General features: G+C 54.2%; 1 protein-coding gene across 6 annotated transcripts in view; it reads left to right on the top strand.

Annotated features, from left to right (window-relative positions):
- cdk16 (cyclin dependent kinase 16) overlaps positions 1-13958 on the top strand; it is a 29979-nt gene that overhangs the window by 2688 nt on the left and 13333 nt on the right. For 5 of the 6 annotated variants that reach the window (XR_016093884.1, XM_088929832.1, XM_088929824.1 and 2 more), the window contains exons 2-6: positions 7477-7657; positions 9623-9790; positions 10137-10270; positions 12473-12598; positions 13560-13616. Coding sequence is in view for 5 of the 6 variants with exons in the window: in XM_088929832.1 (XP_088785958.1) it covers positions 7537-7657; positions 9623-9790; positions 10137-10270; positions 12473-12598; positions 13560-13616 (606 nt within the window). In the remaining variant the exon portion in view is untranslated. The remainder of the gene's footprint in view (positions 1-7476; positions 7658-9622; positions 9791-10136; positions 10271-12472; positions 12599-13559; positions 13617-13958) is intronic. The other variant, XM_088929846.1, reaches the window with a different exon arrangement.

Here is a 13958-nt window from a genome sequence, read left to right as displayed (position 1 = left end):
CCTGTGTCCGTCTCTGATCTGTATCCACACCTCAGGATTGATTGATTGATCTTATGTCTCTCTCCGGATTCAGCTCTGTAAACCTCAGCAGTGAAGCCCAATCACCTCCCCTCACAGCGCCCGAGGGGTCACCGAGGGGTCACCGAGGGGCGCCCTGCGCGCCTGGGATTGATTTGTGTCTGGCGCTGGTCCGAAAGGGCCGCCCGAGCATCGTGGGCCTGGCGGGTCACTGCGGTGGGGGGTGGGGGGGGCGCTAGCTGGGCTTTGGCCACGGACTCGTCCAGCGGCGGCACGGCTGGGGTGGGCGGTGGGGACAGGCGGAGACAGCTGTGCGCCGTGCTTGGATCGGGGAGAGGCTCGGTACCCCTAGCTTCGAAGAAGTCGGAACCACAAGCCCGGCTCTTGCGTGCCGGAATCCACCAGTGCCGTCTGCCGCTCAGGCGGGCCTGCGAAGAGAATTCCCACCATTGCTCGGCTGTGCTCTCACAAGCGTCCACATCAGGCCCTGCTGAAAGAGCACCGCCCGACTTGGCCTGATAAAAGCTGGTGTTGGAGTGTGCTCTGTTTTGTGCTTGTTTTTATGTCACACACACCCTAGCTCCCTGACGCGGCGGGACTCTGTCATGTCTCAGCCTTGTTTTCCACCCTGTGGGTGGCTTGGCGTAGCCGGGGTGGGTCTAACCCTCAGGCTGGACAGACCCCCTGTTTGAGCTGCTGAGCCTCTGCGAAGCCGGACGCAGGCAGTGAGACGTACTGGGGCGCGAGGTCAACTGGGTGACCTTGACATCATCGGGCGGAAAGCTGAGGTCACAGGTGTGAAAGGCCTGTAGCAGAATCTGCTGTGTGTGAGGGCATGTGTCTCGCATGAAGGCCCCTTGCTGCTGATCCCCAGCGCTGCCGATTAGTTTGAATGCCTGCTGTTCATACTGCACGCCTGCCAGGGTTTGAGAGGGACAGTGTGGCATAACAGCTGCTCCGTCCTGCTGCTTCATTCCCTAATTCCTCAGGAGAGACGGAGACAGAGGGTCGGGGGGAGAGCCTGGAACGGAGAGTGGGATTTAAGGAGAGGGAGTGGTGCAGTCCTGTGGACACAGGAGCCTGAATGTCAATCTGAGCATGTCCTAACTGATGTGCAGTTTCCTTTCATAGTCAGTGCTGTATTGAAACTGTTCTACTGTTCTGGGACTGTAGCCCCTGTTGTAACAGAACTGGTCCGCTGTACTGGGACTGTAGCCCCTGTTGTAACAGAACTGGTCCGCTGTACTGGGACTGTAGCCCCTGTTGTAACAGAACTGGTCCGCTGTACTGGGACTGTAGCCCCTGTTGTAATGGGACTGTTCTACTTAAACCTTTAGGGATGCCAATTGGCCTGTCACAACAAAATAGGGCTGAATCTGTCTTTTAAAATTAAAAAAAAGTTGAAAGCCGGTTTAGTTTTCATAACAATCTAATATTTTTTGGCAAACTCTCCCTGACATTCGACCTTTGACTTTTTAACCCTGCAGTCAGACTGTGGTCGCACTGCCCTGACAGACTCTGTGTGATCCACGTTAATAGTCTGCAAACGGGGCTTCAGACAACGCTAAACTAAAGCAGCCCAAAACCAAGCCTTCATGCATTCCAAGAATGTGAACTTTGACCTCTGGCATGACCCCTGCTTCCCTCACGCCAGGCTCTGACCTTTCACCGACATGTTAAACATTTTCTTGTTTAACATTTTTTTCTGCAGCGCGGTACAGGGGAGGGGTGAGAGGGTTTCAGACAAACGCAGTCCTGTAACCCCTCGAGCCACAGAGCTGTCAGAACCCGAGCCGTGGAGAGAAGGAGGCTGTGTGAACGGGACAGGGAACGAGGGCAGAGGCTGGGCGTGGGGATCGGGGGGGAGGCGAGAGACGCCCCCGTTGGCCCTGCTGGGCTGTGTTTCGTTTCCGAGAGCTCCAGGTCTCATGTTGCAAGGAGCACACTCGGCTCTCAACACCGCAGGAAGTGTTTTTAGCTTTCTCTTACTCGGGGTTCTGTGTTGGCCCAGCCCTGCTCTGGGCATCAGGTTACATCGGACTTCTGTTCTGGGGTCATCCACGGTTCCAGCTGCCCTGGCGGCTCGGGGCTGGTTCTGACCCGCAGATCTGCCTTGGCCGTCTCTGCGCCACAACCCGTGCTCTACCGGGCCGGTACCAGACAGGTTCTGAGAACAGAGCGTCGCGGGTCTCATCCGGCTTGACGAAACGGCCGCTTCTGTTCTTATTTTGAAATACATTCCTATTTCGTTTCATGATAGAGTCCTCCATATAAGACTAGATGGTTCACTTGCTTCAGCCTGATAGGCTACTCCCTTTTGGCCCCCCGAATGTGCTTGGCTGCTTCAGACAGCAGTATCTTTTCTATACCGCGGTGACCAGCATCGCACGCAGTCCGTCCGTCGCTCGAAATCCAGCCGGGGTATCGGCTTCAACGACATGGCTGGGCGGCTCGTTCCAGACCCCGACAACCCTTTGTGTAAAGTTATAGGCCTCCTGGTATAGGTTCTAAATGTACTTCCTCGCCTACACGGCTCCTGAGCGAGGGGGTGGGGGTTAAGAGAGACCAGGCCCGAGCGAGGGAGAGGGGCGGACAGATGGAGAGAGTGAGAGATGCAGATAGACAGCGCTGGCTGGCCTGGAGCTCTGCAGCACAGTTATGTAACTGTGTTCACTGATGCGCCAGCAGGCATGTGGTCTCTCCCAGTGACAGACAGAGAGGGAGAATTATTTACTGTTTAACTTCTTTGCTGTATATATTGAGGTAATATATAGAGACCAAGAGAGGAGTTCCCACTGGGCTGGGGGTGGTTTAAACTTACCACAGCAACAGCCTGTGTGAGCACGCACTCGCAGATGAAGAGTCACCCCTCTCTCCTCTCTCAGGTTGGGAGCACTCAGCCAAAACGCACTGTGATAAATGGGCCCTTTGTTACAGAAGACTTGGCAGCTTTTCCTGAGTCTCGGCTCCTGCTTCAGTGTAGAATACACACTGCATCAGCACTGAGCTACTGAGCGCTGTGCAGCCTGGCGTTAATACTGAGCTACTGAACACACAGTGCGCCTCGTCACCAGCACTGAGCTACTGAGCGCTGTGCAGCCTGGCGTTAATACTGAGCTACTGAACACACAGTGCGCCTTGTCACCAGTACTGAGCTATTGAGCTCTGTGGAGCTTGGCGTTAATACTGAGCTACTGAACGCGCAGTGCACCTCGTCACCAGCGCTGAGCTACTGAGCGCTGTGGAACCCGGCATTAATACTGAGCTACTGAACACACAGTGCGCCTCGTCACCTGCACTGAGCTACTGAGCACTGTGCAGCCCGCATTAATACTGAGCTACTGAACATGGTGCATCTTCTTATCAGCACTGAGCTGCTGAACACAGTGATGGTGTAGCGCGAGGCCCGGTGTGCAGCAGGGGCTGAGAGAGGGAGTGTTGAGCAGTCGCCGTGTGCTCTCCGGGGTTCAGAAGCACGTGCAGTGATGCGTCAGTCTGCTGCTGTAGTGGAGCACAGCGCCGGGGTCCGGTCCCCCCAGGACACCCTCCCTGCTTCTCTGTCCCTCTGCTCTCTCATTCCTGTCCCCTCCTCTTCCGGTCTTTCCTGAGCTGACCTCGCTGAGCGCTCGCCTCTGCCCCTCTCACCCTCCAGGACCCTTTCCCGGGTGTGCCCACGTGACCCGGGCCTTACCAGAGACGTCTCGGGGCCGAGCAAAGCGGAGAAGGAAATAAAGTTTGAAACTGAAAACCATTTACAGAATCGTTTTGTGATCGTATCCCCTCATTTTTATGGAAAAAAAGGCATTTTATCTTTCTCTCCGCCATGTCCACAGAAATTGTGGCGAAGAAGGCGCACATGCCAGCTGACATGAACATTTCCCATATTCCTTTGCAGTACATAGCAGGCAAATGAGAGGAGTGCCAACGGCGCCTGCTGCCTCACAGCTCTTGGGTTCTGGATTAGATTATATGATGCACCTTCTGTGTGGAGTCTGCATGTTGTGCTCCTCTGTGTGGGCTGTCTCTAGGTAATGCAGTTTGTTCCAGGCTCCCAGAGACGTGCCGGCTAGGTCAGCTGGTGTCTCGGTTGTATACGTGTGTGTGGGCACACCCTGCCATTACCAGTCTTCCTGTTCTGGTTGCGTTGTGCAAGTTTAAACCATTCGGTTCCCGCCTGCCTGTCCCCCATCTCGCGTGCGCCTGTCTCTCTCTGTCTCATTTGTAATGAGAAAATAAAGTCAGACATGCGCAAGCCAAGCGCATGGTAAAGCAGAAAGTTTTAACAGAAATGAGTGATTAAACAGACACGTTTATCTCATTTACTTTTATTGGGACCTTAGAAAGAACAAATATGCAGACGCTAGCGTGGAAAGTATTTGACTATTCATTAATAATGAATAAACAAATACTGAAAACCCAGCAGAAAATATCGTTAGAAAACATGCTGACGCCGGATACAAACGCTACAGTCTAAATGTTCATGTAACTCTATTTGTAATGGAATGTGGATAGCTGTGTTGATTGAGTAGTGGTGTTCTGTAAGAGAGAAATTCTGAGCGAAGGTCAAGCAATTTCATAAAAACAGCAGCTGCCCACTCTGATAATTGAACCGAGTTGAAATGAACGAAGGCGGTTAATTCTGAATCTGTATAAGCAGACAGGCCTCTGCTGCCCCATGCTGTGTTTTGCGTATTTGAACCCTGGTGCTGTAACTGTTGCATTGTGATTCTTCCATCCAGCTGTTATCAGATGGGGGCTCCTCCTGCTGGAGCCCAGCCCTCTGTCACAGAGCTTTGACGCACGCACGCACACACTTCAGTATTTAGACACCAGCACACCTGGGCAGAATGTTGAAGGCAGCAGGAGAGAGGAACCTGGAGCAGCTGCAGGCGACCCTTGTGAACATGGCAGGAACGTGCAGACTCCACACACACAATGCTACAGTGGGCCCAGAACGTAGCACTTCTTTTTCCTTTGCAGTACAAAGTACTGCAGTGCAAGTGCATAGCCAATACAAAATATTGCATTTTGTGCAGTGCTTCAGGCAGGGCCTTGATGTTTGTCAGCAGGAATGAGGGGCTTTTCTCCTCTGCTTCTTTATCGTTCTCACCTATGGAGTGCCGACTGTTTCTCACTGCCACTCACTCACCTGGAGGGCAGCCCACCTCCGTGATGTCCTGACTCCCCTGTTTGCCTGTTGAATTAGGGGGTGCTGGGGTGGGGCTTCAGGTCCATAACCGTGAGTAATGGGAAGAGGCTCTGGTCTGTGCTGCACTCTTAGGCGAAGCCTCTCCCAGTGACACAAGGCAAAAGGAAATCTTCACAGGACAGTCCAGCCCTGACCACAGGAGGGCGGTAGGTGGGTGGGACAAACGGCCCAGTCAGGCCGAGTCCCTGGGGGGGTGTTGGGGAAGAGTCATGATTGGGTCCTGGGATCGGTAAACTGATGACAAGCAGATGATGGGGATGGGCTGGGCACTGCCCTCATCTGTACCCAGTGTGCTCAAGCATGCTGGCCAAAGGTGTAGCTTCACAGACTGTCGTGTTGAATATTGATTGAACCAGTGCCGACTGCAGTCATATTAAGTGGTTTTGAGCTGCCCTTGGTTCTGAGACTGGTAATGGGAGCTGTTCTGAAGGGTAATGAATGTGAATCACTGATTCACCCCAGCCTGCAGTCATTAAGATGGTGCACATAATGAATTAATCTGAGATACCAAGTTACAGTACCTCTGTGTCAGACCGTGTAAATGTATGGGAACAGAGACAGCAGCACTGGAACCTGGGCTCTCGAATGAGTGAATTCGCTGCTTTGAGATAGGTGAGATGGGTTTTTTTTCTTCTGATTTCACCACTGTAATTTGTATCCGAGCCCACAATTGTAAAACCTGAGATGGACTGCGCTGCTGTTGACCGGTGGAGTTATTTCCATCGGTGTTAATAATAACCGCTGACATTCCGAGCAGTGGCGCAGTGGTGACAGATCCTCAGCACAGGCCACTCTGTGAGCGCGATCAGACAGCTGCTGCAGCTCGGTCTCCAGGCTTTTCCGCCTCGTCTCCCCCCCGAACTGCCGTCGCAGATGCCCAGTATCTTCCCTAGCTCCCCAGTTTGGGAACAAGCGAGATCCATTCTCCCTTTGAGTTGCCAGCGCTCCCAGTGAGCAGCAGTGCTGCCCTGTCAGGCTCTCTGTCTGTGTTTGTTGACCCATCGCTAAGATACACAGACATTCCTGCGGCGGAGCTGCACTCCGCAGAGACAGGGGTGCGGGGGGGCGCTGGGGGGGGAGGGAGAGGGGAACGGACGAGAGGAGAGCAAGAGGGCGCAGGGGAGGAGGGGACAGAAGAGAGTGACGGGCAAAGGGGAGAGTGAGAGAGAGGCAAGAGGCAGAGAGGGGGAGAGATCTGGGGGATTTATAAGCAGGGGCTCTTGTAAAGGAATCCATGTTGGATTAAAGCACCTTCTGGTCAGTCAGGTGACAGTGGATATCAGGAAGCAGCAGCGCAGTAATGCTCTTCCCACACAGCTTCCTTGCCAGGTAGCAGCTCAGACTGAAGACAGGTTAGGAAGAGTCTGTGTGTGATGAAGCTGCTGTGATATAATTCAAATCCTGTAAATTAACTCAAAAGGTCTGTAGTAAAATCAACAAACGATAACAATTATTTTAACACACAAAATGCTGTTTGTACACAGACCTGCTTGAGTATGAAACCCTGTTATTGCAGTTGGAGAATGACTGAACTCTTAGAGTCCTTTAACATCAAAAGCAAATGGAAATTAACCCACACACCTGCTGTTCCTCTCTTAGACGCAGCACCTATATAAATCCTTACGGTGGAGTGATGGGTGTCATCATTAAAAGTCATCTGCCAGGTGTTGGCCAGCCTGGGGTTTTATCCTTTTGAATTTTCTTTGCTGCTTTGACAGCGTTTAGCCCTTCTCATTGGGTATCCTCTGCAAACTTCAGTAGAATCTAGATTGCTTCTAGAAAGTAGGAAGAGCAGTGATCCTGGCCGAGACCCCTGGGAAGCTCCACTAATAGCATCACCCCAGTTTGACTGTCCAGCCCTTACCTTTATGCTGAGTTCTCTATTAACTACTTCTCATTTGCAGCAAACATTTCCCTGAAAGCCTGCTGCCTGAAATTGAAGAATATTTTTTTGAGGATATTTTATTATCTAAAATCTTTTGAAAATCTAAATACATAAAATGACATCTGGTGGCATGGACTGTTGGTTAGCACTGCTGACTCACTGCTCTGGGGTCCTGGGTTTGATTGCAGCCTGTTTCAGCCATGGCTGTGTGGTTTTTCTTCACTCCAGAGTCCACGCTGTGCTGGTCACACCATAGTTTGTCTCGGGGTTGTCCATGTGTGTGGGCCCGCGTAGGACAGGCCGTGAGTGTTGCTGTGTACATGCGTGTGCCTGAAGGCTCACAGCTCTCCGTCTGTCCCTGCAGGCACACAGGACGGTGGCTGCCCCCCCAGCCCCTTCCACCCGCCCCCCCCTGCCCCCCCTGATGGACCGCATGAGGAAGATCAAGAGGCAGCTCTCCCTCACGCTGAGGGGGGGTCACAGCGGGGACAAGAGCCTGACGGAGACCATCGGCAGCAGCCAGGACACGACCAACAGCGATAGTGGTACAGCGGTCCTCCCTGAGACCCACCGACTGTCCCTGACATCCTGCAGAGAGGCACTGGACTGAGACACTGCATCGCACTGACGCTCACTGATGGATAGACACTGCATCGCACTGACGCTCACTGATGGATAGACACTGCATCGCACTGACGCTCACTAATAGAGACACTGCATCGCACTGATGCTCACTGATAGACCGAGACACTGCATCCCACTGACGCTCACTGATGGAGAGACACTGCATCGCACTGACACTGATAGAGACACTGCATCGCACTGACGCTCACTAATAGAGACACTGCATCGCACTGACGCTCACTAATAGAGACACTGCATCGCACTGATGCTCACTGATAGACACTGGATCACACTGACGCTCACTGATGGAGAGACACTGGATCACACTGACGCTCACTGATGGAGAGACACTGCATCGCACTGACGCTCACTGATGGAGAGACACTGCATCCCACTGACGCTCACTGATGGAGAGACACTGCATCGCACTGACGCTCACTGATGGAGAGACACTGCATCGCACTGACGCTCACTGATGGAGAGACACTGCATCGCACTGACGCTCACTGATGGAGAGACACTGCATCGCACTGACGCTAACTGATGGAGAGACACTACATCCCACTGACGCTCACTGATAGACCGAGACACTGCATCCCACTGACGCTCACTGATAGACCGAGACACTGCATCCCACTGACGCTCACTGATGGAGAGACACTGCATCGCACTGTCGCTCACTGATGGAGAGACACTGCATCGCACTTTCGCTCACTGATGGAGAGACACTGCATCGCACTGACGCTCACTAATAGAGACACTGCATCCCACTGACGCTCACTGATGGAGAGACACTACATCGCACTGACGCTCACTGATGGAGAGACACTGCATCGCACTGACGCTCACTGATGGAGAGACACTGCATCGCACTGACGCTCACTGATGGAGAGACACTGCACCCCACTGACAGTTGATGAAATAATTAGACTGCTGCGGTACAGCCCTGGTCCTGGAGAGCCCCAGGCCAATGTTACAGGTCACCCTAAACGGCCCATTCGGAACATGTGTAGATTATTGGTCAATTAGTCAAGGAATCTGTTTAATTAAAGCAGCTCTGTTTCATCTGAGGGATGAAACACATTTGATTTCAGATCCACAGCATCTCTAAATGACTTAATTAAGCAATTAGCCCACTTAACAGTTCCCAGTTAAATGGTCATGTGGCTTTTGAGAGATTGAGGATGTCGTGGTTACCCTGCTGCACTGCGGCTCTCCAGCGACAGGCCTGGGCACCTCTGGACCGCTGGACCTCTGGGCAGCCCTGAGTGGTGTGGACAAGGCCCACGGGGGTGTCTTGAGTGGGGTAGACTCCAGGCAGCCCTGAGTGGTGTGGACAAGGCCCACGGGGGTGTCTTGAGTGGGGTAGACACGTGACTCCTGCTTGCAGCTCTGTCCACAGCCTGACTCTTCTGCATGGCTTTCAGGCTGCTCTGGTTTGACCTCATTGTCTTTTTCTTTTACACCTGCAGATTTTCAGTTATAAAGTTAGTTTTTGTTTTTTTTCCTTTTCGGGGAAAAAAATACGTTTGCAAGAACCAGACGTGTTTCTTTCCAGCTGTTTTATTTTTTGGTTCTCTATTATAATTTAAATTTTCCTGCTGGTTTTGTTTCTCTCCTCCTCTTCCCTTCTTCCCCACTCTTGTCTTCTCTCCTTTTTAATCCTCCCTTCCTCTCTCTCTCTCTCACTCTGCCCCCCCCCGCTCTCCTCCACATCTCTCCCTCCCTCTCTCCCTCCTGCTGCTCTCCTCCTCTCCTTCTGCATTTCCTCCTTGCGCTGCTTTTCCTCCCTCCATTGCGGCCACCCCTCCTCCTCTTCCTCCTCCTCCCCCCCGTCTTCTCTTTCCATCACCCCTTTCTCTCCCTCCTTCCTGTCCCTGTGTCAGAGGCCATGTTTGTGAGGGGCAGTGTGAGGGGCGGTGTGAGGGGCAGTGTGCGGACAGGAAGCTCCCTCAGCATGCACTCCCTCCTGCAGTCATACAGCTCCGCCCTGCGCAGACCGCACAGCCTGGCCCGCAGCCTCAGCTCCTATCTCAACCGCAACACGCGCCTGGGTACTTACTGACGGAGAGGGGAGGGAGGGAGCGGTGAAAGGAGAAGGTGGAGGAGTCGGCTTCAGCCCCCTCGGCTGCCGCTGTCACTGGGCACGCACTGAGCTGGGAGAGGGAGGAGGAGCTGGGAGGCGAGGAGGGGAGTTGGGCGGCAGGTGGGAGAGGGAGGGAGGGAGTGAGGTGATGGGAGTGAGGAGGGGTGTGTGAGTGTGTGTGTGTGTGAGAGAGAGAGTGGGAGAGCTTGCAGCAGAAGCAGGGGTGGGTGTGACTAGCAGCCGACAGCACCGTGGGTGTTCAGTGTGGAAGGGAGGGGCTGATCTGTCCTCTCTCCTGGTGCGCGTGTGCACAGAAATCGTCCACGAGAATGTGAAGATGGGCTCGGATGGAGAGAGTGACCAGGCCTCGGGGACGTCCTCAGATGAGGTGCACAGTCCAGTCAGAGTCAGGCTGAGGAACAACCCTGCTCGCAAAATCTCTACTGAGGTACAGTGCGCTCTGCCACACGGTATCGCTCGCACTGAGACACGCCGGCGCGCGGGTATCGCTCACACTGAGACACGCCGGCGCGCGGGTATCGCTCACACTGAGACACGCCGGCGCACGGGTATCGCTCACACTGAGACACGCCGGCGCGCGGGTATCGCTCACACTGAGACACGCCGGCGCGCGGGTATCGCTCACACTGAGACACGCCGGTGCGCGGGTATCGCTCGCACTGAGACACACGGGTATCGCTCACACTGAGACACGCCGGTGTGCGGGTATCGCTCGCACTGAGACACGCCGGTGCGCGGGTATCGCTCGCACTGAGACACGCCGGTGTGCGGGTATCGCTCACACTGAGACACGCCGGTGCGCGGGTATCGCTCACACTGAGACACGCCGGCGCGCGGGTATCGCTCACACTGAGACACACGGGTATCGCTCACACTGAGACACGCCGGTGCGCGGGTATCGCTCGCACTGAGACACGCCGGTGTGCGGGTATCGCTCGCACTGAGACACGCCGGTGCGTGGGTATCGCTCACACTGAGACACGCCGGTGTGCGGGTATCGCTCACACTGAGACACGCCGGTGTGCTGGTATCGCTCACACTGAGACACGCCGGCGCGCGGGTATCGCTCACACTGAGACACGCCGGTATCGCTCACACTGAGACACGCCGGCGCGCGGGTATCGCTCACACTGAGACACGCCGGCGCGCGGGTATCGCTCACACTGAGACACGCCGGCGCGCGGGTATCGCTCGCACTGAGACACACGGGTATCGCTCGCACTGAGACACGCCGGTGTGCGGGTATCGCTCGCACTGAGACACGCCGGTGCGTGGGTATCGCTCGCACTGAGACACGCCGGTGCGCGGGTATCGCTCACACTGAGACACGCGGGTATCGCTCACACTGAGACACACCGGTGCGCGGGTATCGCTCACACTGAGACACGCCGGTGCGCGGGTATCGCTCACACTGAGACACGCCGGTGCGCGGGTATCGCTCACACTGAGACACGCCGGCGCGCGGGTATCGCTCACACTGAGACACGCCGGCGCGCGGGTATCGCTCACACTGAGACACGCTGGTATCGCTCACACTGAGACACGCCGGTGCGCGGGTATCGCTCACACTGAGACACACCGGCACGCGGGTATCGCTCACACTGAGACACGCCGGCGCGTGGGTATCGCTCACACTGAGACACGCCGGTGTGCGGGTATCGCTCACATTGAGACACGCCGGTGTGCGGGTATCGCTCACATTGAGACACGCCGGCGCACAGGTATCGCTCACACTGAGACACGCCGGTGCGCGGATATCGCTCACACTGAGACACTTTGATAAGCTGGTATCGCTCACACTGAGACACTTTGATACGCGGGTATCGCTCACACTGAGACACGCCGGCGCGCGGGTATCGCTCACACTGAGACACGCCGGTATCGCTCACACTGAGACACGCCGGTGCGCGGGTATCGCTCACACTGAGACACGCCGGTGCGCGGGTATCGCTCACACTGAGACACGCCGGTATCGCTCACACTGAGACACGCCGGTGCGCGGGTGTCGCTCACACTGAGACACGCCGGTGCGCGGGTATCGCTCACACTGAGACACGCCGGTGCGCGGGTATCGCTCACACTGAGACACGCCGGCGCGCGGGTATCGCTCACACTGAGACACGCCGGCGCGCGGGTATCGCTCACACTGAGACACGCCGGCGCGTGGGTATCGCTCACACTGAGACACGCCGGTGTGCGGGTATCGCTCACACTGAGACACGCCGGTGTGCGGGTATCGCTCACATTGAGACACGCCGGCGCACAGGTATCGCTCACACTGAGACACGCCGGTGCGCGGATATCGCTCACACTGAGACACTTTGATAAGCTGGTATCGCTCACACTGAGACACTTTGATACGCGGGTATCGCTCACACTCAGACACGCCGGCATGCGGGTATCGCTCACACTCAGACACGCCAGTGCGCCGGTATCGCTCACAGACTGTTAATGTACATCCACATGGACATTCACACAGCATCCTTCTGGTGGTGCATTCTTCTCCTTCTCCTCATACGTGGGGCTTGTGGCTTCAAACAGCTCCCTGTCGGGCTGTGCAGCGCAGACGTGTCCTGCTGACAAGCCTGTTGGTTGGTGATCCAGCGTCGGTCCCCTCTGTGTCTTTCAGGACATCAATAAACGCCTGTCTCTCCCAGCGGATATCCGGCTGCCGGACGGGTACCTGGAGAAGTTCTCCCTGAACAGCCCTCCTTTCGACAAGCCCCTGAGCCGCCGGCTGAGGAGGGTCTCTCTGGTGCAGTGCCCTCCCCCTCTCTCCCCCTTCCTTTGTCACACTCTGCCTGGTCTGAGGCTTAGTACAGCGCAGGAGGCTCAGGACGTTTTACACAAGCATTTGTGTTAGGAAGAAGCATGCAAGCCGGGGTACTGTTAAATGGGTTGTTTTGTTAAGAGATACGAACTCCCCCTTTTTCCAGAGCAAACAGGCCCCTCAGGATAACTCTTGAAACCGTGAATTTGTGGCAAATGGATTGTTGTAAAAATTGCTGCATCAGCTAAGTTTACAGATACTGTCAGTCTCATGTACTGAAAACCCACCTACACTATTACACTAAGCCTAAACATACAGTATGGTGAGACTTCAGTTGACTCAGATTGCTTGAATTGGAGTTAAGGAACGTTCGGTTTTATTTTGGCCAGCTCTGTTGACTGAGCTTAATTTATATTTTAAAATGTAATTCAGTTAAGAAATACTGAGAAACAACTTCCTATTTACAGTGCTAGAATGGGGAGCACAACTGGATAATTTACTGGAGCAAAGTGAAGTACAGTACCTTGCTTGGTACAACAGCTGTGCCCCACTTCTGTTTTGAACCTGTGACCATGATCAAAGGTCTGACCAGTCATTTTAGACTTAAAGTTGGAGTGTCTAAGCCTGATGGGCCTGCAAGCCTGTTAAGGGAGTCATTTAAGAGATCATGGGCAGAAATAGATGCAGACTCACTCCTGGCATTGTGACAGTACTGAAGTCAGACGCAGCTGTGACACTTTTATGATCTCTGATTAACAGCTGTATCACACTTATTTAATAGATCATTAAGATAACCTGGAGCTGGGCTAGTCAGTGCCTTATACTAAGCTGAGCAGAAGAAGCTTAAAGCCCCCTCTAAATTTCACTATTCTAATAACAGTAATGATGTCTGTAGTTTTAACATGAAAGACTGATGTTCCCATATCCTGTTTGTTTCCTTCTGCAGTCTGAGATTGGTTTTGGGAAATTGGAGACCTATGTGAAGCTGGACAAACTGGGAGAGGTATGGACAGTCTCTGTGTGTCAGTGTCCCTGTGTGTCAGAGTGTGACTCTAGTCAGTGTCAGTCTGTGTCAGAGCGTGACTCTAGTCAGTGTCAGTCTGTGTGTCATAGCGTGACTCTAGTCAGTGTCCCTGTATGTCAGAGCATGACTCTAGTCAGTGTCAGTCTGTGTGTCAGAGCGTGACTCTAGTCAGTGTCCCTGTGTGTCAGAGCGTGACTCTAGTCAGTGTCAGTCTGTGTGTCAGAGCGTGACTCTAGTCAGTGTCCCTGTGTGTCAGAGAGTGACTCTAGTCAGTGTCAGTCTGTGTGTCAGAGCGTGACTCTAGTCAGTGTCCCTGTATGT

The sequence above is a fragment of the Atractosteus spatula genome, chromosome 2 (assembly GCF_055471065.1).
Source record: "Atractosteus spatula isolate fAtrSpa1 chromosome 2, fAtrSpa1.hap1, whole genome shotgun sequence".
NCBI classification, from domain to species: domain Eukaryota; kingdom Metazoa; phylum Chordata; class Actinopteri; order Semionotiformes; family Lepisosteidae; genus Atractosteus; species Atractosteus spatula.
This window is presented reverse-complemented; position numbering and strand designations above follow the sequence as displayed.